Genomic DNA, 26,154 nt, shown 5'->3' on the forward strand with positions numbered 1-26,154 from the left:
GAAAAGTTCGCAATAAGGTTTGATCGACAAAAGGTGTATGAAATTTTAATGGCTCTCACTAGTTAAGTAGACCTCATGTAAAATTCTGTTGCACATTTGACTCACGTACGTGTGTGTGACGTGAAGTTAAATAAAATTTTGTTATAATAATTAACTGCTAGTTTTCAAATCCAGGTCAACATGAATAAATTACTTGTTATTATGGGAATAATCTTTATTTATTAAATAAATATTTGATGAAAATGTGTTTAAAATAATACAATATTTTCAAAGGTTTTATTGTACATTATTTGGGTACCTACAGATACTTATAATATACTGACGAATCATTCGTCTTACAAAAATATCTCATGACATTCAATCGTAATTAAATTCACTTTTGTTTTTATTATAATAAATGTTTTTGAAATTGTTGTAGCTTTACGTATAATTAGATTTAAGACGATGAAAGTACCTTAATAAATTTCACTTGTTTTCACTTACAGATCAATAAATTATGGCTTATATAAACTGAGCGTTTTACTTGTACTTTCAATTTCATTATTTGTTTCATTGGTTTCTGTGAAGATAATTGTAATAAATTTCAAATAAGTTTCAATTTATTACGAATATCCTTCCGATTCCGTTTAAATAAATTGTGGATTGTGTATATTTCGCCGTAAACTTTTAATGTCGTTTACGTCTCATAAATCCAGACTTGATAAAATCGCTCTAATGTTGCTTCGGGTAATGTTTAATCATTTACTCGTTTGACATTACGGCTGTTTTCGATTACCATATGACCCGCACAAATAGCAACACTATTATTTTCGTGTGATTTTGCAACGGTGAGCAGTGTCGTAATTCTTAAAATTTTTTGAAAGTATAATTTTTATTTTTTTACGGGTAACGTTATAGCGCCGTATTAAACAATCCTTAAACGCTTTCGCGTAGACAATAAAAGGGTAGATACAGATAGTCACGAAATATCATAAGCGTGACTTATATTAGGTATTTTGCTCTATGCTTTACCAAATATTTTACCTTTTTTATTTTTGGTTTAATATTGTTTACCAAAAAGAATGGAGTAAAATTTCAACCACGGTTGTCTAACGTCGTCGATCGTTACGTATAGCTGGACCACAATTAGTCTTACATTGCACTAAGATTTGAGATACTTATCGTGTTATACTTTAAGATTGTTTGAATTATTAATGTTATGACGTTCATACAAAAAATGAATAATACATGTAACCCAAAATCTTCTAGCTGATAAAAATAGCTGATTTTGTAGAACACTTTTGATATTAAATTTGTTTAAATGAAAAATCTAAACTACTCACGACTAGACATTTAAGAGACAAAAACAGTAGTATCTTAGATTCTAATTAAATATTGAAATATTTTCGTCATAAGGAATGTTATAGCAGAAATAGGAAACATGCAGTGCATCGAAAACAGTATCAAAACAATATAAGTATAACTATACAAAAAATAAAAGGCACGTAACGTTTTCTTCATCTCCTGACGTATAATATGTTTCTATGTCCGGCCGTAATTATACTTCTTACATTATCTCCTTTTTGTCATAATAACATTTATCAATTAAATATTAGGGCCTATAGTCATTTAAAGATTCACATAAAAGTTCCTTACATACGAAATCATTACCAACCTACGTACATAAATGAACGGGATTATGAGGATAAGATTTATCAAGCTAATGAGACTTATTGTAACTATCCTTGTGTTGGTAGCCGGTAACATAGCCGGAATTGTCGACGAGCTCCTTCCTGCCGGCTATGCCTTTTCCTTTGCCTGCTTCGTCAAATCGTTGTTTGTGCGAGCCGGTGTATTTGGTCGTGTCTGTCAATCTATCAACGGCCGCTGCTGCAGCTGCAGACTTTGTCAGCTATAAATAATAATAAAATACATATATTACGACAAGTAGTTTTATTAGAATAATGCAATGTTTTTGGGTTATTAATCTTAAATGAAATTAAAGTGAAGACGGAAAATGGTTAAAGCTAAAAACGAAAGAGCTTATATTTGTTAGGAATAAATTTAATAATAAAGAACATTTTAATAATAATTAGAATTTTTAAACAAATATTTAATATATCCACAAAACGACGGATATCCGACAGTTAGGTATTTTACGACCGCTTTCAGTGTCAACGTTATTAATATATAAAATAATGTATAAATATATGTATAAGTGTATACATTTCGAATATTGTTTGAAAATATTACATATATATACATCAGTAAGAGTTCTATAGGTACGTATGCCTCGAACATTTCCATAAGTAATGATGAATGTATGTGTATAATATTAAGTACTTTATATCATACCAATAGCTCAACAAATATAAATTCCCATGACTACTTTTATACAATATGTGTTACAAGTTACAACATTAATATCAATAGAAACATAATATGAGGTGACCGCATTGATGACTAATTCTTGCAATTGTTTTTTTTTTTCATTAAAAGTTAATTTTTAATAAACCTATGTTTACTTTATAAAAATTAGCTCGTCTCAAAAACAACTTGTCCCTAATCACTCATTGCTTTAAACGTGTCTAAGTTACTTTTTGCATAATAAAACTATCACCTCTAAACTTGTATGTAGTTTCAAATCAAATCAAATTCCTTTAATCAATATAAAGGCGTTACACTTACTTATAGATTGCCAAATTACACACTACCAATGGTTCGGAGAAGAAAATACCCTGAGCTTAGAAGAACCGGCTAAATAAAAGAAATAGCCTGTAGGGAATCGTTTCATTAGAAATAGCCAGGAGGAACTTGTTATATAATGCATTAACCAACGTAGTTCAATACACTAGAGAAAATAGCATGTTGACGAAAATAATATTAATTATATCAATCGTATTTTGAAGTCAAATAGATTAATATCTTAAGCAAACATCATGACTATGCCCGTAGTTACCTAGTCGACCAATGACGTAAACTGTTGTATTATGCAGTTATATATGTTTGAAATAAACTGTAGTTTCTGTCAAATTAACGTTACGAAAGTTAACACCTATTGTAGCGACGACATTATAAATATGTACTACTTTGTTCAATAAGCATTTTACAAATAAATAAAATGAAATTAAATGTTAAAATAATTAAACTATACGACCACTGATTCGGAATGTATGTATCTTCTACTGAAAATAGCCTAAACTCTATTCTAACCATTAAAGGAGAAAAAGCCAAATAAACAACATTTGACAGCAAATTGACGCAATATCATTGGTCGAGAGCTTGATTAATCTATGATATTCAAGATTTGCGAAAAAATGGCGTTTCGAACTTCGACGAAACTGTAATCGGAATTTTGGAAGTAAAATTAAAGTGGAAATAAGTATATAAATGAAGATTATATTAATAATAAACTCTTAGTATACAATACAGCTGAGTTATTAGCAAATCGAATGAAATACGTAAGTCTAAGGTTTGTTTATCTTTTTTCCTACTTCCATTGGAATAGGCTATACAATCACTCATCTATAAAATATATACACTCATCTATTATCTGGATTTTTTTAATGTAATTTTGTTAAGCATATATCAATTGACTGGTAGTCAACTATACGAAATATTAATCATACGTTATATTACAAAAGCGGCGTCAACCTTGAGAACTAAGATGTCATGTCCCTTGTGCCTGTAGTTACACTCACTCACTAACCCTTTAAACCGGAACACAACAATACTAATTTGGCGGTAGAATATATTATGCGTGGGTAGTATCTGGTAGGTGATACCCAGACGAGCTTACTAAGCACTACCACAAAGTAAAAAATAGTTTTAATGTTATGTAAATTAGGTTTTTTAACATAAGAAATACTAACGTGTGTTGATACTCCTGGTTGCCCACAGGTTGTTAATTTTTTTTTAATTTCTTCCAGTTCAATTTTCTTGCTCTTTGCCAAATCCTCTAAGAATTTCTGGTAATCTTCAAGACCAAGTTTCACCGACTTCAGTTTCTTAAAATGTATGGCAGTGTCCGTTGTAGTAATTTTTTTCCCGTCGATCACTTTAGCTTGCTTCATCCATTTGTCGCTTTGAGACAGCGTTATTTGTCTGCCATCTGATTTCGGGTCTCCAAATTTTGAGAACATTTTAAAAGCATCCTAAAAATAAAAAAATAAATATTTTTTACAAATTTAAATGACTATAATAATGAATTCAAAAAGAATATTCTTAATATTTTTAAATATGCTAAATGTATTCGTAAACTTCGTGTGGTTTGAAATCTTTGGCGTTGCATTCATCGGCTTTCATATATTTCACATTTCTGAGCTGCTGATGTGAATATTTACCTTTCCCAACACGTAACTACAAAGTATCCGATAATAACCGAGGGCGAGCTGTATGCACCAGTCACGACTCGTGTTAGATATGCAACTTGATTTGTTACTGTTGTATAAACGAGACTACGTTCTTTATAGTCCACAATATAATGGACAGAAGTAACTTAGTCAGGAATAATGACAATGTAAATTACAAGATGTGATTATTTTATGATTATTATCTTGTACACAAAAAAAAGGAGGATACAAAAATTAATATGAATTGGACTTCTATAAGTTGTGTTAATTTTATTATAGCTAAAATACTTCTATATAGAATTCCAACTTCAACAACGGTTAATCTCTTTCCATACACAGAGAAACGCAATACCCACTCATGAAGTTGGAATAATATATATATGTATTTTATCTACAATAAAATATGACTGTATATATTTATTTATGTAATAGATAGGTCGGCTACCTGATGGTAAATGGTCACCATCGTCTATAGATATTGGTTGGCTGCAGAATATTTGATGAGTGGGTGCTAATCAGCTTGCACAAAGCTCTACGTCAGGACAAACGCAAATACGTTAATATTACATTTGTTTTATAAAACAAATCATTGTTCTCTCTCTATATAAATACTCTTAGAAGCGATTAATTTATCATTGGCATATTATCTTTGTGGTTTGTGAGGCGTGAGCTATTCTATTACACGTCGGTTTTGGTTATATTTGCTTTCATTGACAAGGGTAATAATAATATAAATTACCTTAAACGGTATGACACTGTCATCGTTCTTGTTCGGTGTTCCGTTGGCTGCCCCTGGAGCCGTCCCGTTTTCGAGCTTGATGTCCTTCACATCCTCTGCCACCTGCTCCACGGCTTGCGCGTGATCTTCAGACATTATTGCCGCTGGAAAACTAAAATATTTTTAATGTATACACAGCGTTTAAACAACTTCATTACATGTTAGATACTACTTATAAAGTCTTATCTAGTTTCTATATGAATAAGTGAATTGCTAAGTGCAATACGAAAATACATTGTTTAACATAACTCGTTATAAAAAGATAATATTTTAATACTTGTATAGCTTTTATTTTTTAATTAAGTTTTTATTTTAAGATCCGTACTGGCCCATTCATTAGATCCCGCGAATTTTAGATGAAAAAAAAACATTGTGAGGAACGCTGCAGGTGGCGGATGTGAGCCACATTTAAATATGTCCACCAATCGGCATTGGAACAACGTGTTGGGATATGCTCTAAAAGCCTTTCCCTGTAAAGAAAACTCCTTAGCCCAGCAACGGGACATTTTCAGGCTGTTACTACATAAGAGAGAGAAAAAATATATACCTATATACATCATCTTGTGCTTTGTTATATGGTTAAAATATATTTATTATTTGTATGTTTATTATCTAAGTACAAAATTACTTAATATTACCAGAATGCTGTTTTTATATTAAAAATATCTTGATATACAAGGAATTTATGTTTCAAGAACATTATAGAAGTCAATATTAACAAACATTTGATGCGTTTGTTACCTTCGACTTCAGTGTTGCAAAGTTCAACATGATGTCATAGAAAAATAATCAAACAAACGTTACCAACTTAGCTGTTAGCATTATTGACAAGTTAGAATCACTGCGTCTTATTTTCGCGCTAAAAGCGGCAATTACATCACCGACCTTGTCGAATAAACGTTATACTACGTGTATCCGTAAATATCAGCTGAGATTTATCCTCTTATTTGAATCTATAAAACATGTCTAATGAAAAATTGAATGATTTTAGTTGCTAGTAATACAAAACATGTTCGTAAATTCATGCCTCGGAAAGCAGGTAAGCCGTTGGTTCTAAGCCTGAACTGTACTTCCATCAGAATAGATAGGGCATCATGATTTGAGCAGTATTATATTTCTCCATTGCGAATATAATATTGACATAAAGAAAATCTATTAAATGACAACCTATCAAATATTATAAACGATAATTTCAAAGTGCTTTTATTATTCCTTCAGATATGATTGATGACGTAAAGATAAGTCAATATGGTTTAAAATCTCCACTGTATGTTTATCAAGCTACCTACGAATACTATATCTAACAACTTGTAGCTACGCAACAATTTCCTTTATTTAAATGATATCAATGAAATTCGTTAAAGCATTTTTATGTAATGATATCATTCCCGGTTTGGTAGTTAACCTTGAGGACTAAATTTGTTTGATAAAATTGAAGGTGTATTTGCAAAGTGAGAATTTTGTTATTACACCTCCGTGAAGCTTGCTGTGGGTGCTCTGGTCTATTAAATCTAGACTAAACGATCTGACCCAAGAGTGAAGGTCGCACATATCTCAAAATAGTACATGACACGCATCCACACGTAATAGTGTAAACTGCAGGTATAATAGAAAAAAATTAAATATAACGGTTTAACATATAAATACTATATAGAAGTAGGTATATAACACGTTATAGAAAATATAGGTACTAAATAAAATTATTCTTAACTATTACGCAAGAGATACACAACAGGTTTAGTTAAGAATTTAAAAAAAAAACTATGTTTTTCTGCTGTTTAGATAATTTTGTTGCTAAATATATTTTAAAATATCTGAAAGTATTTTAGTAGAAACATCTATGTTTAAATATTTAAAAATGTATTGTTTTGTTTAAAAATATAGAGAAACGGGTAATAAACAAATAAAATAGTATAATATATATTATATACCTATAGGGTACGTACGGTCTATTTGAGACACACAAATCAAATTGCAGCAAAGTTTATTTTATCAACGATTTCTAAATTTCGATTTTCAAAAAATTACTAAACTTTTATGCCCTGTTTATCCAACCCTTTTTATGGGATAGATTTTAAACGATTGGAAAACTGTCAACTCATCTTATAAATGGAAGCCTAACTACTGATTTTTCTTTGACATATATGACGAATTTCGAAACAAATTTTACTTCACTTTATGTCAGTCAGTCAATTTTATTAATTATTCTTGTATATTATATAAAGATTGAAAGTAACTCGCTAACTTCTGTATTACTAAATTTCCTATAATATGTACCTACTACCTTATATTGTAATAAATAAATATATATAAAAGTCCTTACCTATACCCACACTAAATTAGTTTTCTTATGCCAATAACACGAAAAATATTTTTACGTAACCCTAGACATTTTCAATTTACCATCCCCTAATGGTTAATTACGTTTTTAATATAAATATTTCCGTTAGGGGTGTGAACGAGACGAGGCGTCACATCACCTCGTGACCTACTTACTAGTTAAATATTAATGCAACTTCAGCTACACTTCACGTTTATTTTCTTGTGTTTAACTAAAATACAATAATACCTTGAAATTATACTAATTAATAATTACCTTGCAGCTATGTAGTGTTCTACATCAAAGAAGTCGGCTGTAAAATAAGTGTCTTGAATATTTAAATGGTAATTTTTCTAGTTTATAACATTTAGAATAATAAAATTTGATCCTTATTTGTTTTACGTTATCAATTATGAGAGCGACTAAATTCTTCTAAGCTAAAACATTTATGCAGTAATGACTATTCCCAGTCTTTAGGGAAGCCTGAAACATACAATAAACAAACTGTAACCTTTATCTGAACCAAGTCATGCAAAAATAATAATTTTAAGAAAACATAGGTATGCTATATGCTATATTAATTTGCATTGGCATTAGCATTAGCAGCCCGTAAATGCTGGGATAAAGGCCTCCTCTCCCTTTGAGGAGAAGGCTTGGAGCATATTCCACCACGCTGCTCCAATGCGGGTTGGCAGAATACACATGTGGCAGAATTTCGTTGAAATTAGACACATGCAGGTTTCCTCACGATGTTTTCCTTCACCGCCGAGCACGAGATGAATTATAAACACAAATTAAGCACATGAAATTTCAGTGGTGCCTGCCTGGGTTTGAACCCGAAATCATCGGTTAAGATGCACGTGTTCTAATTAATTTGCATGTCTCGACGTTTTCTACGCGAAACTACGCTTATTTCTAAGATCTACGAGACGGAAAGTGACTACAGCCACCCAGTGTTGCACGTGTATGTAACATGTGCAACACTGGGGGCCTGTCGGTGCGTTACCGGCATTTGAGGAATGAGTAGGCTCAACTAAAGCGAGAAGTTCAGCTAAAGCTTACTACTGTTAAATAGCTACTAAAAATAAATAAAATCAGTTGACAAGCATATTAAAAAAGGTACTAAATCTCGATGTCTTACTAAATTATTTTGTTTTTGTTTATTTAATACATGGAAATTTTAATGAGTATAGAATAGAGCTAATTTTTCTTTGTACTGATATTTTTTTCGTTCAGAATACGAAAATTACGCGAACGATCGTTAAAGTCACACAAAATTCAACAAAAACTTTTAGTGTATGATTACATACAATGTCAAAAAGACTTTTTAGTACCTTTGCCTCCTAGCTAACCTGTTTCAAAAACCACCACATCCTTAAATTCCTTAAGCTATATTAGCGATTCACTGAGGACACTAGTCGGAAGATTTAATATATATTATAATATATTTAAATTATATATTGTATCGAATTTGGACTATAATTATACTGCGTGACTATTATACTGTGAGTTATTAATAATATATAAATAGATGGCGTCTAAATGAGAATACATGTTTTATTTATAACGGCAAGAAGTGAAGTACTTACTCTATACACACACACTACACAGTTACCCTTGTTACATATTTAGTCTTTTTACTGAAATAAATGCGGAAGTAACTCCGTCTGTCTCTCTGTTACGCTGTCTCGGCTAAACTACTAAACCGATTGTGACGAAATTTGTTACGAAACAACTCTCAGGACATAGGGTACTTTTTTCACCTAAGTTTACTTCTAAGGGAGTAAATAAAGATTTATAAACATGTATTGAAGCATTTTTGTCGCAACTGAATCCAAAGCGCGCAAAGCCAGCTAGTATTAATAAAATAATTATATAATTGGAAAATAATTAATTGAAGCATTATTTAAGTATGGAAACGAATAATGTAAATGTTTTGGCGAAATAACACAAATCATATAGTAAGGATAGCATAACCTGACCCACGCCCTAGGTGACGTCAGTGCGCTCGTAAATGCACTCTTATTTCAGAGTGAAGTACATCTACAACAGCACAATATTGAGCCTAATCCTATATAGATTTATTGAATTTTTTATTTACATACAATATAATTATTTTTTTTAATTTATACCACAGCTTCAGAAAAGCTAAACTTTGCGGTTTTTTTTTCTATCTATATGGAACCCCTTCGAGGCGATGGTTTTATTCTCAAGGTGTTACTACACTTTAACTAATCATAGTACAAATACGAGTAAGTATAAAATAATGTACATTTTATACGTCTTCCGGGATTCTTTATAAATCTGTACACATTGTGCTCCACAATGTGTACAGATTTACAAACTGTTCCTTATTGTGTATAATTCGAGCGACCCGCCCTGTCGGGTGCAATGCTGATATAACAGAGTGTTTTAATGCACACCGTTCACAGCTTTTGATTTATGAAAATGTATGAAATTTGGTATGTTATGAGGTATTCATACAATTTTACCGTTTTTAACCGGAAAATTTTTTTTTCTTTCGAAACAAATTATATTAATTATTTATAAAATTATTTTAAATTATTCACATTATGACGGTGTATAAGATTCATTGTTTTATTTAACAGAGCATTTGTAGGACTCGCACGTAGCTATTCGGACCAAAATGGCACACGCAATGCCATTACGTCATTATACACTATAATTATAAAGTTTCATCATACATGAAAAAATCACTGATATAATAGTGTGATATGTTATAAATGTAATTTAAGACATTGTTATACAACACATTATAATATATCGACTTTATAATGTATAATTATTATTCATGTTGTATAAAACGGCGTTGTTTGTTTACAAACGCACGCTAATTTGCTACTAACGCAAATTGTACAAAAATCAACGAGCTTTTTTGTAGTAGTCTCATCGAACCCCCGTGAATAAGAGTGAAAGAAGTAACAATTAGTGAATTAATTGCTTGATACCTTCGCCGGTCGCTAATGAAAAAGTTATACTTTAAACATGCTCCCATGAAAATAAATAAAAAATATCCAATAAGAGTGGTATAATATTTCTAATAACAATACATAAAAAACTTCAAAAATGTGTCTCTATGTACGATGAATTGAAAATGTATATTTAATTATATACAATAAGTAAGTTTCTAATCAGTTACCTATTGTAAATACATATACAATATAACAAAATAGAGGGCCCTTGACCATTTGCCTTTGGCATTTTACAAATCACTGAGTGTTTGTAAACACACGACGCCACGTTTGTATAATGTTAAAAAATTTAATAGCTACCGATAAATACAAAGACCTTAAAATAGCCGCTAAAATATATGTAAATAATTAATTATATACATAACATTACACATTAAATAATCAGTACGTGTATATATTTACAATATATTAAAATCAGAACACATTGATAGATACTAAAAACTACAAAATATTTATATAAAATCTATTAAGGTTGAGATTGTTTGAATCGTTTCAAATTATAGTATTTATTATCTTAAGAGGTATATTTTTATCTATACTAGAAAAAGACACCGTACATAACATTTAACGTATTATGTGTTTTGTAAAAAGAAATTCTATAGATTGATGGGAAACTTGAAAGTGAAATGACGTGCGAAACTGATGTTAATGGCCTCGCTGTAATTATCGTATATTAGTTTATTGTAGTTTTATGACCACTTTCACAACAGAAGAGACTTATAAAGAGGTCAAGGACGAGTCTGTTTTCATGGTGTATTGTGTACTGGAAATATGGAAATGGCACAGTAGACAATACCTATCGCTTATCTTTATTTTATATTCGTTTTAATAATAAGATTTTTAGACAAAGTATATTTAAAATATAAGAGTTCTTCGAGTATAATACGTTCCGAAAACTATATCATACTTTATATCATATCAACAATTCTCAAAACTTTAAGGTCAATTTTTGTAAGGAAATTATAATCGGTAAATGTTTTTTTTTTAATATATTTTTCTTAGTTTTCTCCAGAACACCCATAATAAATTAATAGTTCATGCTAATAACAATTATTTTTCTTCAAATCAAAATCCTTAAAGCGCCATCCATTCATAATACTACGCCATAAAAAATGTTTTAAAATACTACGCCACTTTGTAATTATTGTTAATTATAAGATATTACATACTACTAAGAAGTTAATCTATTGATTAATTATTAATAAAAATATTGTCATTAATATGAGTTCCTGAATATATTAAACTTAAGTTTAAAATTACTATTACGATAATATAAAAATCTTTGAAACAATTGCACATAGTGATATTATTTATGACATCACTTCTAAAAATTAAGTATACGTAATATACATACGTCAAAGTCAACATATTACCTCGGTAATTATTATTATTTTAAGTCATTTGAATGTCTCTACTTATCAACCTTATTTAAACTATTGTTTCCCAAAAAAATAGTTCTTACATCGTGACAGTATAATTTTAGCATTTAGTGAATAGACTATTCATATTTATAAGTATTAGATATTAGCATAATCTTTAGTTTACTTGGGGTATCTTTTTTGTATATTGTAACATACCGTAACGGAGGAAATCCATTTGGAACTATTCTAATTTTGTCTAACAGCCCGTCCCGATTTCGTGCAAGTAGAATTTGTAGAATTTACATACTGCATCCACTATTATTAAAATTGAAATTTCCAAAATTACTTTCTTAGCTTACAATATAAAAAAAACCGACTCCATTTTTATATATTCAGTAATTTTGGCTGTGCATTGATTTGACAGTCAGGACTCAGGTCAAACGATTTTATATAAGTATAGATAATTTTTAATAATATAACGTAGTATTATTCCACGTACAGGTGGATTTATTCTTATCACATTTTGTTTTGTTTTTTAATGAAGGTCAGTGCAGCCAAGCCACTGTGACTGTTGTCTTATCACGAAATTGCATGAAATTGTTATTATCGATAACGTCTATCGCCAGGAAATTTGTTGTTACATATTTTGTTATTAATCGTTTTATCTATAAGATATAGAGACGAAAATATAACACATATAAAGTTAATGCACTGAAATCCATAGGAACATTTTATGACGAGCGTTCATTCGTTGTGCGAAAACTCATTTCAATATGAATAGGGGCGCCATGGGGCATACGCTAGCATACTCTTTTACCCTTTATTTAGCCACAAAGACTAGCATACACTATGCATCTAAGATGTTTATTATTCGATCAAGAAACCTAGTCGTTTATCGTACATATTTCCTTTTGGCACAACATTAATTCGATTGCAAAAAAATTTTTGAAATATATTTGATTCATTTAGTTAACTCTTCTGGATGTTTGCGTAAATTTGTTTAATTCTCAAGTAGTACGTTTTGAAATAATATTACATTATTTTTTCGTCCTCTTTAAAACAATAGTTATACCTAAATATATGTCTACAATTTCTGGAGTAACGCAAGAACATAAAAATGATATTTTAAAATGTTTGCTACATTAATAACTAGTTGTAAAAATGTTAAAAATATGTATTGACTCACATGAATATGCAGTGAGGACTGTTCTGTGATAATTGTAATAGATGATATCACTAGCACAGATCAACAGCTCGTAGCGGCGCGCGTCTCTCGCGGCTAAACTGAAACTAGCGCGGTCGCTGAGTGCCTCCAGCTTGTGGAGTGTTGTCAAACCGCCAGATTGAGCGCTGAGCCACAACACTACGCATGCGCATATTCGCTCCCTACGTTCCCACTTCCCGGATAGTAACTACATGTATTCTATAATATAAAATTAACGCTGTACTTTTCATTGTTAATCTACTCAATCTTAAGAAATATTTATTTTTATATGTAAAAATGGTATATACAGTTAATCGATATTACTAAATAATCATATTTTTATTAAACATTTATAAAACTCATAAAATATAGGTAGGTACATAAACCTATTTCGTTTTACATCATCATAATCACTTTCTACTTAATGTTTTGTGTGAATTGCATGAAATTTCACTAACATAAAAGGTTTATTTATATATGTTTATATTCGTGTTTTCCATTATTATTTATAGTTAGCTATACTGGTAAAACTAAAATATACCACCATCCTCTACCTCTCATAAATGCAGGTTATCTATCCTAGAGTGTGGATCGAAGAGTATCGTCTATATTCAATATAAATTTAAGTACTACTAAAACTGAATAAATTACTCTTCTAATAATTTTCACCGGCCTGCATTCAGTGACCTTTCTGAGGCGACTCTCTGACTCTACTACGTTGTAAGATTCTTGGACCACACTTATCTGTAGTCTCTTAGAGAGTAGAGTCTTTGTAAACAATAAAAAAAAGCTATTATTCGCTATTAAAATTTTCTAAAACTCTTGTTTAATACAAAATTTTAGGTACTCTAAGAATTACGTAAAAACTCTCAGTCAAAATTATTAAAAGTTAATGAGTCTGTAATATATTGTATTAAAGGTATCAATTTTTTAAACAGATTAAAATTGCAGGATTCAATCGCTTCGACAGTCACATATGCAGGCCCTATGCCTTGGGTTTAATGGTACTGAAAACTGGTGCCGGAGAACGTGCGTATAGCGAGATCATTTTTACCCGGGCATCTTTGGCAGATTGGGTCAGCAGCGGTATCCTTATCTCGCTCCTCGTTCTGCTACGTTAGCCTGCTTCGTCACCTTCAATAAGATCTTATTTCAACTAAATTTATTTGTATATGTTAATTGCTACGAGATATTTTGATATTCCTGTATATATATTAATAATAATTCTCCTAGAGATCCTATGTTGATGAAAAAATTGTGCCTCTATGTTTTTTTATAGTTATGGTTGCAAATTGTAACATGTAGAAAACAAGGTGCTAATTAATATAAGAATAATATATAATATAATAGATACAACAATGACTATGTAATGCGTAGAAAATTACCTAATATATAAATTAAATATCGGTACTTAATCATAATAAAAGAAATAGTTGTGCTTATTAGATGTCAGATATTTGTTTCATAAACAATATAAAAATATTCAATCTAAACTATTTTCGCTACAAATTTGTCGACTTCAAAAGCAGGCAGAGATATACCCGACCTACAGAATACTACTCGAGAACAGATGACCTAGTTTTTATTTGTACATGAACATCACGTAGCTATTTTGCCAAGCATCGACATCGTTCTTAATATTAAACGTCTCTGTATCTGTGTTATCCGACTATAAGCCGACATAGAAGGGTGATGCATTTATCCTGTATATAAATAACAAGCCTATGTCTTAACTATTTTCAACTAATGATGTGTCGCTGAATTCGTACTTTGAACTTTTAAAATAACTACCGACCATCTATAATTAGTAATTATGCTATTTTTAATGATTTTAAATGTATGCTTTCAACAACACTGATAGTTTTTTAAAATTATTCAGCAACGTTACTAAATGCATATATGGCAGGCACAGAGTATATTGTCGTCAATTTGAAAAACCATAGAGAAATGATCGGCTAGCTTGTTGCCTAGCTGAGTTTGCATTTTACAGCGAAAGAAATATAGAAATGAAATACAAAGAAAATCAATGAGTCAGGCAACCATACCTCTTATACTCTTTATTATTTCGATCGACAACATATTAAGAGATCTAAGCTTATAACTAGAAATTTCAAAAACTTTATAGTTAGCCCCAAAAGCATATATGGTGGAATGATTGGATTGGACCCTTTTTTATAACCGACTTCAAAAAATTGTGAAAATCAAAATATATATTTTGTTTATATAAATTTGTTACCTCAAAACTTTGTCATTTATGAACCTATTTGGTAATTGGAATTGCCTAAAAAGACTGTTTGTCAGGATTTACGAAAAAACTGTATTTCCAAAAACAATCGCCTAGTACGATAGTAACTAATCGCTTTGTTCTGGTTACCTTGGAGTTATTTATATAATATAAAACTTTATACATATTTTTTTCCATTTCATTACAGGACATAGTTGTCCTAATTCGATACTACCCTACAGCACGTTTATTAACAATATTACATATTTTTGTTTATTTAGTTGTCGAGATGGTTTAATTCTACACGGTCTGTCCATCTGAGTGGCTCATTCGCGTAGATGACCGACAAAGGAACCAGGATGAAATCTTCAGGCCTCCTGCGCATGTCTTACGAGAGAACTATAAGATGTTTATAGTGACAATGATAATCACCGACAATGCCCATTCAAATTCAAATATATCTTTTTTTCAATTATGCGTTTCAGAAATGTTGGTAACTTTAACGTATTATGACGGCTTGCATCTATTTAACACTCAAACTTCAACCCCAGAAAATATCAAAATACATAAATAATTTCCTTTTTTTAATATAAATTTATATTTTTAATTATAAAATTATTTGTGTTGTTACTAAGATTACTAAATGTTTTATCTATCAGAAAATTAATATATAGGTCAAAGCCGAATGACACTCATAGATATGAGGAAGGACCGAAACGAATACCTACCAATCTTATATTAGCAATGTATAACGGTTGTGAACGCGTTGCATAAATTTAGGAAACATGAAAATTAAATATTTAATAGTTATAAATGATTTACTTAATTTAAGTCGATATATAAAATATATATCAAAATATTGACCTATATGTATACATAGTCGAATTTATTTAATTAATATGAATTGATGATTATAAAGTATTTTTAGAAGGTATTTTATTATATTTTAGAAGAAAGAGATGATCAAAGAAGCACTCTGCTCAGAGCTGGATCCACCATATGGCTTTTTGGGCGTCAGTCTAGGGCCTCGTGGATTCAAGGGGGCTCAGCTAAGTCAAGTCAAAGTCAAAAATAGACGATAATGCGAAATAATCCATAACTTTATTAAATTAAACAGGTCGTATGGTTTCAAGCCTACGTTTAGATATGTCTTAGGTGGGTCCCTAAGTAGTGTTAGCCCAGGCCCCCCTACACTTACCTACGGTCCAGCCCTGACTCTGCAATAATATCGCATATCATTCTAAAACAGGGACGACGCAAGAACGTAACTTCGCTTAAGCGGTCGTTCTAAAACTTGTTGCATTTTGCTAAAAATTAAGTATATGCTAAACTGACTAAATGGCACACACGGTGGATTAACGGCAAGGTGGAAAATTATAGAAAATCAGAAACTGCTAACCTAACCTAACCGTCGCCTTTAGCACCTCCGAAAACTAGCGCAAGACTTCAACCTCTTTAAGAAAAACATATAAAAGAGGTCGAGTGGTTGCATACCCGCCATCGCCCATCCGTTGCCATGTGAAAGCGCTGCGTAAAGGCGGGATTATATAGTGCATGCACTTGGTTAAATGCATAAGCATATGACCGATGTCCACTAAACAATACAGTATAAATTGTGGTATTTAGTGTTATTTAGTCTTAGCTAAACACTGAATCTTACCGGGCAAGTCCTTGATTTTAGATGAGTTTTATTTTACTGATTTCTTCGTCAGTATTCCGTGTCGTCAAATATGATAATTAGACATGTGCCTCAAACCATCCCAGCTAGAGCACACCATTGGCAACAGAAAAAGTAACAACACCGTATCATTAAAAAATCTAGAGATCAATCAACAATAATACTCCGGGTGAATTATAACAAATTCCATGAAAAGGGAATGTGTGACTGTGTGTGTGATATGTGTAGCCTATTCCAATCACAAGAAGGCTAAAGAAGTGTTTCAACATTGAATCGACGTGATACCATTGGTCGAAAAGTTAAAAAATCTAAGTATTCATTATGGATTTGTGAAAAAGGCGGTTTAATTGGTAAAATTTGGAAGGAAAATCAAAATGATTATAAGTCGTTAAGTCAAATAGTGTTGTATTCTATTTTATATTGTTGTATAAGGATATCTTAAGAACTGTTTTTGTTGAAAAATCGCATGGAATATATAAATCAACAGTTTGTTTATCTTTACTCTTGGAGTAGGTAAGTAAGCTCATTTACAAGTAATTCGTTGAAATAATCTCCCTGAGTTTGTCTTTGACATTGTTATGAATAAGCGGCAAAGTAAACCAACCGTTTTAAATCAACCTTAAAAAGGAGACCAGACTATTATTACGGCTGCTTTTTTTAAATTTATTTATTCATTTCTATATTTGCAAAAAGCTTTACCACTATTAACTCGACATTATAGCATAATAAAAAAAAACATGTTAATAACTAAAATAATATAATAAAAGTCAGTAATAAACAAGTGTACACTGTTTAATTGTGGTTATAAATGTTAAAGCATTACAACAAAAAAATGGTTTATAGTGGAATATATTAATTTTCAATGTACTAAATAAATATAAAATCTCTCATATTTATAATACAATATTCCTTCCTATGTACTATTTATACTTCTAAAATTCTGTATTATAATCTGTTGTAAAACAACGATTTTTCATTACATTTTGAACAATTCATGAATATATTTTTCTAATTATATTAAATAATTAGTACACCAACCAACACAATCTAAGACTTCTTTGAGACTTAGAATATAAAAGCATATAACATTAAATACATTGTAAAAATGCACAAGATTGTGGTTGTCATAGCCTTATTTTATACTTATGAACAAATATCGTTGTCAACATCTTTATTTAACATACATAAATAAATTGAGTATGCAAAATTTTATCAAAAACCATTATCTCTTTTTATACAGGCCAAAGATATATACTTTATAAGCAGATTTTCCTTATAAATAAGGATACATTATATAGCACTGTATTACATTAATTAACATGAAAGCTAATCTAAGGCATGAGTCTTCGATCTAATATCTCACGAAAGACTATACAATAACGCTGCTACAAAATTGTCTAAGAACAATTGACTTACGACTACAAATAAAGAACAAAAATATATAATTTTGAAAATTATTTTTATCACATTTTTCTGTCAATTGATCCTTATAATTTACCTATTTTTTGTACTATGAACTTGTAATATTTAATATATCTCCCAGTTTTGGAAGGACAACATCAGGCAGTGGTGGTCTTCGTTCATTACGCATTTTTTCTAGATCCTTTTCAGAGGTCACTCCTGTCATTACAAGTAGAGTTTGAAAACCACATCGCATACCAAATTCAATATCTGTATTACATCTGAAAAATTTCAATATAAAATTATAATTTTCCTATACCTAAATCTTAAAGTAAATTTAATGTATTAAAAAAATGATGTACCTGTCCCCAATCATTAAGGTTCTTGCTGGATCCAATCCAAAGGATTCCAGAAATTTCCGAACATAATCATTTGGTTTTCCAAGTACCAATGCCTTCCTTTCAGAACATGTCTCTACTGCTCTTACTAAAGTGCCTGTTCCAGGTATAATAATAGTGCTAGATTTAGGAAACCGTTCATCAGTGTTAGTCGCTACAAATAAACATTCTTCATTGGCTAAGTATGACGCTGCTTTCATGAACTTTGGATAACTAACATGCTCATCGAAACCAACAACAACAGCTCCAACCTCTGGGTCTAATTCTGCTGTAGTCATTGATTTGAAATCTGGTTTTACATTATCTGGCTGAAAAAATAATAAATAATATTATATAAAGTTTTGAGAGCAATATTGATTTTTGTTTTTAAACTAGCCAAAATGGAGTTGTCTTGTAACAGTCAAAGTAACATCACACTTTCTTCTTGAACTTATTTATATATACATATGTTTGAAATTAATAAAATATATGTAATTAATCAGTTTTATCATATCATATACATTTATAAGATAATAAACTATCTATTATATAATGTATCTGCATTTATCTTACATAGGTGAAATATCAAATACTAACACAAGATGGAGGGTCCATCTTAATGTTAGTCTGATTGGTCAAATAAATAAAATTCTTAATTGAATCATGATTCAAGCTTTTTTTTCTAACATGTTTCATCACTAAAATTAGTAACCAATGTAACATTGTTGCGGGAGAGCACTTACTAACAAAACCTAGCCCAATATTTCTAGGTTATGTTAGATTAGGTTAGAATGTATACAAAAATAACAATTAATATTTATAAATTTAATTGATATAAGTAACTTACTCCTACTCCTGTATGTCGGATCCCTACTGCCTTTAGTTCATCCCCAATACCATTTGAACCTATTAAATAAACTTTCTTTCGAAATCCAATGCCTTTAAGATAATGAGCAACTAAGTAGGCAGTTGAAAGAATTTCTTCCTAAAAAAACAAAATTTTATACAAACAATTATTTTTATAATCAATATAGATTAATTTATAAAGATTTTATATCCCTTCAACATATCTTTTAAAAAGAATATACAGTTCAGTATGTACTTTATAATCATACATAGTTTAATTATATTAATTACAATGCAATTTTAAATAAAAAAATGATATAATTATAATTTAGTAGATTATTAAATTACTGTTTTAGTAATATTTTTACCGGTTCTGCAATAAATCCTAATTGTTGAGCTTTGACAGCAAACTCACTTCGAGTCTTTGTAGAATTATTTGTTACATAGAATATTTTTTTGCCCAGTTTTCTAAAATAATTCATAGCTTCAGCTGAACCAGGAACTGCATTATTATTTATCCATAAAACACCTAAAATATATAAAATTTAAAATTTAGTACCAAAAAATATGAAGAAATATTTTTTGGTAAGTATCTCAATGGGTCAGGATGGCACCATGACCATTGAATCTTATCAGATAACTGCGGGTTCTAAAACAGGCAAGCTTAACTGAAATTTCATGTGCTTAATTTGTGTTTACTGTTCATCTCGTACTCGGCGGTGGAGGAAAAGATCGCTAGAAAACCTATATGTTTCATGTAAAAATCTGGAACATGCATTGCATTCAACAATCTGCATTTACAGGCATCAGTTTTTTTATATTTACATTTTTACTTACCATCGCAATCACTTAAAACGGTATCAAAAGAGTTCAAGAAATCTTGTACTTGATCTGTATTTGCTTCTTGAAGATTAAAAACTGCAGATTTAAACATTTTCCCCGAGGTTTTTAAGACTGGTGTATTTGCTTTTCCGCTACAATATATCCTACTAATATAATAGAAATTACTTTTTACACATTTTTCAAACCTCCGAAACATTATATATTTAAAGCAATATTTCAGTGAATTTTATAATTATTTTAAAAGGCATACATTTAGATATTATGTGCAACAGCATTATAACCTACCTTCACGATTGAAAACTTGAAAAGGTCAAACTAATGTCAAATGTCAATTTCAGTCTTCAGACTTCAAAAACGATATGTCAATTGTCAATGCAATGACACAAGATCGACGGACAATGGATTATGTCGTATGGATTCGGATGAAAACGTGTGACCGTTTACACATGTGTGTTTTTTCTTTTTTACTCTAACTTACAATAATCGTTCAATAAATTATAACTGACGTTTACGTTCTAGCTTATATTTATATACCTACATAGAGGGTAGCACTATAAAAGAACTAAAACAAACAAGCCAACTTTATTATATCAGTGTGCGTGACAACTACGCTTGATATCGATCAAAACGTCCTTTACGTGTTAAGTATGTGTGTGTTAAAAAAAGTTACATTACTACACTAAATCTTGTTCTGACAAAACATTTACTTCTAATACCTATAGTTGAACATTTACGCCAAAAAGTAAACGACGTACTCGACTCAAAAATTGTTCGAAAGACCCAAACTTATAATTTGAAATAACTGCAGATTCAAAGAAATACTTGATGACATTAACCCACAGAGGCTACTTTTAGTATAACAGATTGCCTTTCGGCATATCAACGGCGTCGTCAATTTATCAAAATAAACTCAACGACCTTCTTAGAGACATTAAAAGGAAATCATTCAGATGATCGATTACACCCACTCTGCACAGCGTTTGATCAACAAAAACAGGCTGGTGTAAAAGTAAGTTTTAAGAAATGTAACTTCTTAAGGGAATACTTTGAGTACTTTATAATTGACCGAAATAGAATACGATCAACGAAAGAGTAAATCACGCAATCACCATAGCTTTACAACTAATTAACTCGAAAGAATTACGAATAAATTAGGAAAAAAATAATTGGTTTAATAAACTATTACGAACCTTTCGCACATCTAGACGGATTACGTGCAGATCTCTACGAACTAATCGACTATATATAAAAAAAAATTATTACAACAGGAAACGTGTTGGTTTATCAATAAACGGTAAAATCATAAGCCATTTACACATAGGGCACCCAGGCATAACTGCCATGAAAGCACTGTCATTTATGTAAGGTTAACTTGATTAAGACATTGAGATTGAGGTTTCGTCGGACGCTTTGACAAAATGGTGTGAATTAAGATCAATGAACAACATAACTTGAAAAAACAAATGCTTAAAACTAGATGACATCTTCAGTACTTTTGGTTTAAACAGAATAATCGTACCTGACTATTAGGCCTCAGTTCACGTCACACGATTTCACAAATTACCTAATGCGATAATTATACATATATAAGTAGCAAAATATTTTTATTAAAAAAAATACAATTTTGTAAATGTTTTAAATTGTCATGCTCTTTCATTCGTATTTAAATTTTTTCGCCTTTCTAATTATATCGCCTTCTATTTTATGATGTAAAAATAGGCTTAAACAGGTTAATGGTAGTTATTACTATCGCAAAATATAACAAATCATGATAAGACGCACCTATGGCATTTTTCTTGTGTGTATTACTTTTAGTTATTCAACAACATTGGCTTCGGTTTTGACCGTGATCATAGTCTTACCTAGTAGGTAATCTGGACCAATAAGTAACATTAGTGTTAATATAATAGTGTAATTTATTATATCTTTACGGTGACTTTCTCTGTCACACAATCTGTGAAAAGATGTATTAAATTGGTAACAGAGGCCTCACATACTGTAACTGACGTTACTTATAGAAATGATTTTATTAGAACCAGGTTGTAATCTAGAACAGAAATGCCAAATATTGGATAATAATAAGTTTTTGTGATCCTAATATGCACGTTTTTGTCATCCTAATACACAAACATTCGTCTCTGGCTGAAGCTGGCGGCTACTTGAAGTCTCTGTTTTAATCTGTCTCGCTCACTCGGCGACATTGGCTCACATCTCGATCATGATATAAACGAGTTGAACGACCGAATCATTTCCATCTAGGTCGAAAAATCGAGAACTGATTTCTTCGATTCATTCAATTCATTCAATTACGAACAACATTTTCTTATCTACATTTAGTTTTAACTTGCAGCTGTGTTGTGATTTGTGAATAGTATTGAGAGGTGAGTTGTTTACTAATAAATATACATGTTACATTAAACCTGAAAAGTTGCAATGAAAAATGATTTCATACTATAAAGCAACTTTTAAAATCTTCATTATTTAATAAAAACGTTTCACTCTTTTTCTTTGATATAAATATTTCAACGTAGTGATTTTATATTCTTTGCTATTCAAAGAACAACAATACAGCAAACACATCAACTTTTTTTTAATCTTATAATATAAATCATTTCGCTGTAATTATTTACTTAACCTTAAAATTATAGACAAAATAATCTTTTAGTTGTAGTTTCTTAGTACTATTTTCAATTTTTTTTTCATTTTAAATTTCCTATCTGTAAGATAAATAGAACTATCTGTGTTATACATAAACGATCAAAATGTGCAAAGGTTGGTAAGGTATGTTGATATATTATACCTATATATTTTTTAAAAGTGATACATATGTAGGTTCTTTATCTATAAAAATAATGATCCTCGATAAGTCAGTATAATATATATCTACCGGTATGAGAACTACTAAATTTTTTTAAGAAATATTCAAGGTCAGCAGTTTTTTCTAAATTTTTCTTATCATTGAACCTCAGCGGAGATTCTATCCGTCTAGTCTAGGATCGGAAACGTTTACGGTGAATTTATCTTTACATTGCTTAAAGAACATAGAAAATTATAGTTTTGCCGTTGCAAACTTGGTGCCGGACTATGTTGTAATCATTAAAAAATATATTTTTGTTTTGGTGGTCTAAAATATTTTTGAAGAAACGGACTTTTGTCACTATTTAATGTTTATATTATTAGCTTATTTTCAAAACAGAGTTTACTTCACTTACATTTACTTATATCACAATAACAATATCAATCATTCATAACAATAAAAATAAACGAAAACTTCAGCCCGGTGTACGGATGAGACATACTGTAACACGTACCAAACTTAGAGCTAAGGAGTATTAGACAGGATTATGTTTATTTGCATATGCATTTGAACTTGCGCTATGCTAATTAGTTAATGTATCTATATATAATATGTTGACTGAAATCTAGCGCTGAACTGAATTTTAACGTTCTTATTAAATTTTTTGGTATACCTAGTACCTTTACATATGTAAAGTAATAAATGGAATCCTACGTTCTAGCTGGTTAAGCTTATTAGCCATTTTTAAAGCTTTTAAAACCGTAATTATTAACCGTTTTTTTGGTACGATAAATACCCTCGGATTCCGGCAGGACTCCCTGTGCTATTGTTTTTGAAAAGTTTGCGCATGTATCAGTCGTTCATGACATAACTCAGGACATTCGCATTTTTTCAAGCTCACGCAAAAAATGGTCCTAACAATTCACATTATAGAAATAAGGAACACTGAGTAAAACATCCTCTTATAGGTACTACGGTTTTTACAATAGTACAGTATTGGCAAGGATACGGCAAAATGGGAATCGCAATTTACCGAATAAAATTTATTCAACATTTAGAAATAATTTAACTAAGGACTTGCTTTTGTTCGAATCTTTTTTGGCTAATAAAAAAAATTAAATTACAATATTAATTAGTCGTCTTTAAATTGTTATGTCTTAATTATGTACTTTAATTAATCCGACAAGAATTGCCTTAAATATATTTTTTGTTTTTAGAGTATTTTTCATTCAAGGCAACAAAATATAAAAATATGGAACAAAAATGTGTCATCGAAGAAACTAAAGGAAACATCAAAATTATTACATTAAACAGGCCTCGGAAGAAAAACGCCATCAATAATGAAATATACATTCGAGTAACTAAAATACTAAATGATGCAGCGACTGATGATGAAATTTTAATAGTTGTATTGACAGGAACTGGTGATTTTTATAGCAGTGGTAATGACTTTAATGCAAGCAATGATGTCCCTGTTACCGATTTATCAAGAAACCTTCGAGAATTCATAAATGCTTTTATAAGATTTCCTAAGATATTGATTGCTATTGTAAATGGTCCTGCAATAGGAATAGCTGCGACGACTCTTCCATTATGCGATTTTGTTTTCGCTTCTGAAAATGTAAGTTGAGAAAAACCAAAACTACGACATTATTGTTTAGGACATTGTTGTTTCATTGTGATTTGCCTAACTGGATTTTCCACCGGAACCAACAGACTTTAGCACTTCCGAATATATATTAATATAATTATTTTAGTGACGTGTATAAATTGACACGAGAATATTCATGAGTTTTGGTTTAGATGTTATTTTGTGGAATAAGTACCTATTAATTAAGAGATTTAAAAAAACAATTGTACGTAGAATTTAAATAAACAATTGTATATCTTTATATGTATAAAAATTTGATATGTGTTTGTGTAACTGACTGATTTCCTTTTTTTGTAATAGGTAGGCGGACCGGTATATGGGCCATCTGATCTTAAGTGGTCACCACCGCCCATAGACATTGATGCTATTAGAAATATTAACCATCCCTTTCTTTCACCAATCTTGAGAATTAAAATGTTATGTCCCTTGTGCCTGTAGTTACACTGGCTCACTCACCCTTCAAACCGGAACACAACAATACCAAGTCTTGCTGCTTGGCGGCAGAATATCTAATGATGCTGATTGCGTTTTGATTGTATATGAGATAGTCGCTTGATCATGTGGATTGAATCTAGCAGGTGACGCTGTTATGGAGAAGTAAATAAAATACTTATTTAACTCAAAAACTATATATGTTATACTTATGTTACGCAAAAGCAATCAGTACTGTTATTTTTCTTAAATATTGTTAATATAAATTATGATTGCAGGCATATTTTTATACTCCATTTACGAAGTTACGTATTATAGCTGAGGGTTGCTCTACAGTAACATTTCCGAAGTTGATGGGTGTAAGGAGGGTAATTATAACATAATCCAATCTGTGCAATAATTGTATCTTCATCGAAAACATATTTTTTTTATTAAAATTTTTTTTAGGCGATGGAAATGCTAATTATGAATTATAAAATGTCAGCTCAAGAAGCTTTGAATTGTGGATTAATCAATTATCTTCATAAGAACGATGAATTACAAGTGAAGGCTTGGGATAAAATTACTGAAATTTCAAATCTATCATCAGATTCAGTACTTACTACTAAAAGATTAATCAGAAAATTCGACATGGATAAGCTACTAGAAACTAACATTCTTGAGTTACAAGAACTTCAAAGAATTGTAAAGTATTCAAATCTTAATAGTAAACTGTGAGTTTTGACAATTCTATTTATGTATGTTTTGTTTGAATCGAATTTGTCTCTAATCGACGTTATCCAAGCAAAATGTCTGTAAAGTTTACGCTTTAAAAAATATTATAAACCAGATATATATTTTTTAAAATTTTGTACATGAATGTAAATAATATCAATACATTTATTTCAAGCCCAAAACGTTGTTTATGTTCTTGCAATC

The 26,154-nt window shown here is 30.4% G+C and overlaps 3 protein-coding genes across 8 annotated transcripts; 1 reads left to right on the forward strand and 2 right to left on the reverse strand.

Annotated features, from left to right (window-relative positions):
- Nucleotides 1–1,487: 1,487 nt before the first annotated feature.
- Nucleotides 1,488–13,104, reverse strand: LOC125069578 (tubulin polymerization-promoting protein homolog). 2 transcript variants are annotated; one of them, XM_047679115.1, is made up of 4 exons: nt 12,970–13,104; nt 5,071–5,213; nt 3,852–4,133; nt 1,488–1,891 (listed from the first exon to the last, which is right to left on the reverse strand). In XM_047679115.1, exons 2-4 carry the CDS (start codon nt 5,203–5,205, stop codon nt 1,700–1,702), a joined length of 609 nt encoding a protein of 202 aa, XP_047535071.1. In that variant the 5' UTR covers nt 5,206–5,213; nt 12,970–13,104; the 3' UTR covers nt 1,488–1,699. The 2 variants fall into 2 exon arrangements, with proteins under 2 accessions (XP_047535071.1, XP_047535070.1); XM_047679114.1 differs by having other exon boundaries at nt 5,071–5,221.
- Nucleotides 13,105–17,663: 4,559 nt separating this feature from the next.
- On the reverse strand, nt 17,664–21,572 carry LOC125069403 (glycerol-3-phosphate phosphatase). 3 transcript variants are annotated; one of them, XM_047678889.1, is made up of 6 exons: nt 21,547–21,572; nt 20,351–20,502; nt 19,882–20,042; nt 19,515–19,652; nt 18,653–18,996; nt 17,664–18,571 (listed from the first exon to the last, which is right to left on the reverse strand). In XM_047678889.1, exons 1-6 carry the CDS (start codon nt 21,555–21,557, stop codon nt 18,400–18,402), a joined length of 978 nt encoding a protein of 325 aa, XP_047534845.1. In that variant the 5' UTR covers nt 21,558–21,572; the 3' UTR covers nt 17,664–18,399. The 3 variants fall into 3 exon arrangements, with proteins under 3 accessions (XP_047534845.1, XP_047534846.1, XP_047534844.1); XM_047678890.1 differs by lacking the exon at nt 21,547–21,572 and adding an exon at nt 20,642–20,756; XM_047678888.1 differs by lacking the exon at nt 21,547–21,572 and having other exon boundaries at nt 20,351–20,635.
- LOC125069404 (enoyl-CoA delta isomerase 3, peroxisomal) lies at nt 21,345–26,120 on the forward strand. 3 transcript variants are annotated; one of them, XM_047678893.1, is made up of 4 exons: nt 21,345–21,365; nt 24,371–24,774; nt 25,515–25,604; nt 25,684–26,120. In XM_047678893.1, the coding sequence occupies exons 2-4, from the start codon at nt 24,406–24,408 to the stop codon at nt 25,951–25,953; spliced, it is 729 nt and encodes a 242-aa protein (XP_047534849.1). In that variant the 5' UTR covers nt 21,345–21,365; nt 24,371–24,405; the 3' UTR covers nt 25,954–26,120. The 3 variants fall into 3 exon arrangements, with proteins under 3 accessions (XP_047534849.1, XP_047534848.1, XP_047534847.1); XM_047678892.1 differs by lacking the exon at nt 21,345–21,365 and adding an exon at nt 22,684–22,737; XM_047678891.1 differs by lacking the exon at nt 21,345–21,365 and adding an exon at nt 22,948–23,137.
- Nucleotides 26,121–26,154: the final 34 nt, after the last annotated feature.

Source organism: Vanessa atalanta, chromosome 15, assembly GCF_905147765.1.
Source record: "Vanessa atalanta chromosome 15, ilVanAtal1.2, whole genome shotgun sequence".
Classification (NCBI taxonomy): domain Eukaryota; kingdom Metazoa; phylum Arthropoda; class Insecta; order Lepidoptera; family Nymphalidae; genus Vanessa; species Vanessa atalanta.

Coding starts and splice junctions, on each gene's coding strand:
- LOC125069404 (XM_047678893.1), top strand. CDS start 24,406: ATGGAACAAAAATGTGTCATCGAAGAAACTAAAGGAAACATCAAAATT. Junction 24,775..25,514: donor TTGTTTTCGCTTCTGAAAAT/GTAAGTTGAGAA, acceptor TTATGATTGCAG/GCATATTTTTATACTCCATT. Junction 25,605..25,683: donor AGTTGATGGGTGTAAGGAGG/GTAATTATAACA, acceptor AATTTTTTTTAG/GCGATGGAAATGCTAATTAT.
- LOC125069578 (XM_047679115.1), bottom strand. CDS start 5,205: ATGTCTGAAGATCACGCGCAAGCCGTGGAGCAGGTGGCAGAGGATGTG. Junction 4,134..5,070: donor ACAGTGTCATACCGTTTAAG/GTAATTTATATT, acceptor TTTTATTTTTAG/GATGCTTTTAAAATGTTCTC. Junction 1,892..3,851: donor AACCAGGAGTATCAACACAC/GTTAGTATTTCT, acceptor TATTATTTATAG/CTGACAAAGTCTGCAGCTGC.
- LOC125069403 (XM_047678888.1), bottom strand. CDS start 20,552: ATGTTTCGGAGGTTTGAAAAATGTGTAAAAAGTAATTTCTATTATATT. Junction 20,043..20,350: donor CGTTTTAAGTGATTGCGATG/GTAAGTAAAAAT, acceptor TATATATTTTAG/GTGTTTTATGGATAAATAAT. Junction 19,653..19,881: donor TAGGATTTATTGCAGAACCG/GTAAAAATATTA, acceptor TTGTTTTTTTAG/GAAGAAATTCTTTCAACTGC.